This window comes from Etheostoma cragini, chromosome 9, assembly GCF_013103735.1.
Source record: "Etheostoma cragini isolate CJK2018 chromosome 9, CSU_Ecrag_1.0, whole genome shotgun sequence".
NCBI classification, from domain to species: domain Eukaryota; kingdom Metazoa; phylum Chordata; class Actinopteri; order Perciformes; family Percidae; genus Etheostoma; species Etheostoma cragini.
In genome coordinates this window covers 16002363-16005355 of record NC_048415.1, presented here as the reverse complement: position 1 = coordinate 16005355, position 2993 = coordinate 16002363, and the positions used below count along the sequence as shown (strand labels likewise).

At 39.8% G+C, this 2993-nt stretch overlaps 1 protein-coding gene across 2 annotated transcripts in view; it reads left to right on the top strand.

Moving 5' to 3' along the window:
- The window catches only part of LOC117950708 (guanine nucleotide-binding protein subunit alpha-11-like), a 15407-nt gene that overhangs the window by 5856 nt on the left and 6558 nt on the right, over positions 1-2993 (top strand). For both annotated transcript variants that reach the window (XM_034882004.1, XM_034882003.1), the window contains exon 5: positions 2775-2903. In XM_034882004.1, the coding sequence (XP_034737895.1) occupies positions 2775-2903 (129 nt within the window). The remainder of the gene's footprint in view (positions 1-2774; positions 2904-2993) is intronic.

The following is a 2993-nucleotide window of genomic DNA, read 5'->3' as shown; positions in this document are numbered from 1 at the left end:
TTGGAAAATGGCTGCAATGAAACAAAGAGTGAAAAATTTAAAGGGGTCTGAATACTTTCCGTACCCACTGTATATTGCGACACGAAAAAAGAAATGTTTTAAAAGATGACATAAATAGCTCTAGTTGGAAATAATACATAATTCTCGACTCAAGGTGATTTTGAAGGGGAGTGCATCTACATAGAAGATAAAAATTAAAAAGGATCTTTTCCAATGTGAACCATTTTTTGTTGAACTTTAATGCTTTACAAACACCAAAGCATGTAAGCGCTGTGACTACTCTTCTGGAGTGATTTTGGAGAGGGAAATTAGGTAGAACTATGCTGGTTGACTAGCATAACACCCTTTTAATCATATAATACAATCAATCCAGGCTAACGTGTATGGCAATGGCTGCACGTTGCCTACTCTAAATTTCAGGTTTTGGTCAACTAGCGGGGTCAGCTCGTTAGTTTGATAAATGAATCAAACCTGCATGTCACATGCACAACAACTAACTGTATCCAAGAACAATTAGATCAGTGTAAAATCAGACACAGACTATTGTAGTAGATTAGTGTTACGTTTCCAGCACCGCGGCTCCAAACCGTTAAGTTAGTTGGGACGGACGGACCCCTTGTTTCTTTAGGCTAACTATATTAGCTTTAGCCTGGCTGGTAGCAGCTTTCTGCTTGTTTCTTTAGGCTAACTATATTAGCTTTAGCCTGGCTGTTAGCAGCTTTCAGCTTGTTTCTTTAGGCTAACTATATTAGCTTTAGCCTGGCTGGTAGCAGCTTTCTGTGGGGGAAAATGGCCAGGAACTGTTGTGATTATGTTGTATTAATCAGGTGATTTAGTTTGTATTTGCAGCAAACATAAAACACTGACTACTGTAGCTTCACTGACCCATCGAAAACTATGCACATCACTGTGTCAGCAGCAGCTGCTGCCTACGGTACTTTTCTACACATGAAGAGCCTCACTTCCCATATCATTAACCTCCGTAGGACTAACATCACATGCACACGTTGCCCACATGGCTACCTGGCTTAATAGGGAAGGGTTGGCCGGAAATGATCATGTAAAAGGAGAATGGTGAAAGTTTAGTTTTCTATGAAACAGCAAAAATGTTAAATGCTAATTAGGGCTGGCAATCAGTGGGCAAACATGATCAAACACTGTCACGGCAAGTTGCCAAAGATGACATCACAAAAGACTGTGAAAAAAGGAATAAATGCCAAAAATAATCTGTCCTGTATATGTATTTGCTGCACACTTTAGAGACAAAGTTAGAGACATCTGAGATTATACACTTTCTAATGCAATGAATCTTAGTGGTTTCAAACTTCCAAAGTGTATATTACTATGACTTGGGCTGCAACCAACATTCATTTTCATTAGCGATTAATTGTTCAATCTATGAAATGTCCAACAAATTCCAAAGGTGATGTCTTCAAATTGGTCTAACCAAAAGCTCAAAACTCAAGGATATTTAAGTGATGATATAGGACAAATTAAAGCAGCAAATTCTTACTTTTCAGAACCAGCAAAATATAAATGAAATGACTGAATGACTGAAATTTGACAATTGATTCACTTGTCAGCTGCATGGCTAGATAGCACTGGCAATAAGTGGTTTGAACATTGGCAGCAAGATGTGCCGTCTTTCTATCAAACAGGCATAAACCAAATAATCCTTACGAAAGAAAAAAGCTAAACAGGTCCAGAAGTTAAATATTATATTACATCACATTATCGGTACCATGTAACGTATGACAAGAGAACGTGTGAAAACATACGGTTTGTATTGTTTGTTTATGCCACATGTGACCTTTGTACCCAAACTCACAGGTAGACACACACCAATAACTGTTTGTTGTTTTAAGCTTTTGCTTTTCTACCTGTTGAGTCTTTTAAATGAAAAAGTAAGGAGGGCCGGAGAAGCTGTATGTACTTATCTGTTGTCAAGTGTATTTACATTCTCAGTTGTAGTTGTCTTTTTTATTTTTGTGATTTCAAAAAAATTCTTAAAAGAAGGGATACTTTTTGTCGTTGACATTGCCTCATTTAGTTTTGTTGTTGTTGTTGTTTTTTCCAGCCCCACATCTTTGTCTGTTGTTGTAGCCCTCAGAATAGGTTTTTCACTTAGTATTTTGTACTGAAACCACTGGAGGGAGCTAGTTCTTTGCTTATTGGACTGTAGCCAGGCATTTTTCAGCCATGTTGAAACCACCATTTGAGCAGAGAGTATTTGAAGAAGCACAGCTAACTGTCTTGCCAGACTGGCTGCGTGAATTATGTTTTAAACTGGTTTGGAAAATCTGAAAAAGTCACAGTACAGAGCTACCCCTTCGGTAATGTGTCTTGATATCCAATATGAAACAATATAACATACAGTGGCTGTGAGCCTCACGCTCAAAGTATCTGATGTATCACAGAACAAAGAGCCTTTTTTCTCTTTTCTATTGCTGCTCTGTCCAGTGTTTACCGAGCACCGCAATCACCACGGTGTGTGCATGAGAAGACGCAGGCAGAAGCTAATGACAGCTTGTATCAACACGAGCCATAAAGCGGTCGTCTGTCAACAGGGTGATGTGGACTCGCTCTACTCCCTCCTTGTTTTTTTTATTTTTTTTAATCATTGTTTTTTTTTAACATCATATATCTTGTGTCACTTTAGTTTGTTTTACATGGTCGATGGATGTCGTGTAAACAGGGACAACATGTTTTACTGGAGTTCCCCCTACTTTTTAGGGCCGCTGTAAAACTTTCTCTTTCCTTCTCCTCTCCTTCAGCTACATGAGTAACCTGGACCGCATCTCCGCCCCAGAATACATCCCCACAGAACAGGACGTGCTGCGGGTTCGATTCCCCACCACGGGCATCCACGACTACTCCTTCATCATCAAGACCATCACACTAAGGTGGACAGTCTTCAGATTACCAACCTGCCAAGAGAGACAAATCTAATACAGACACTATTCACTGCACGGGGGGAGGGGGGGGGGGGGGGG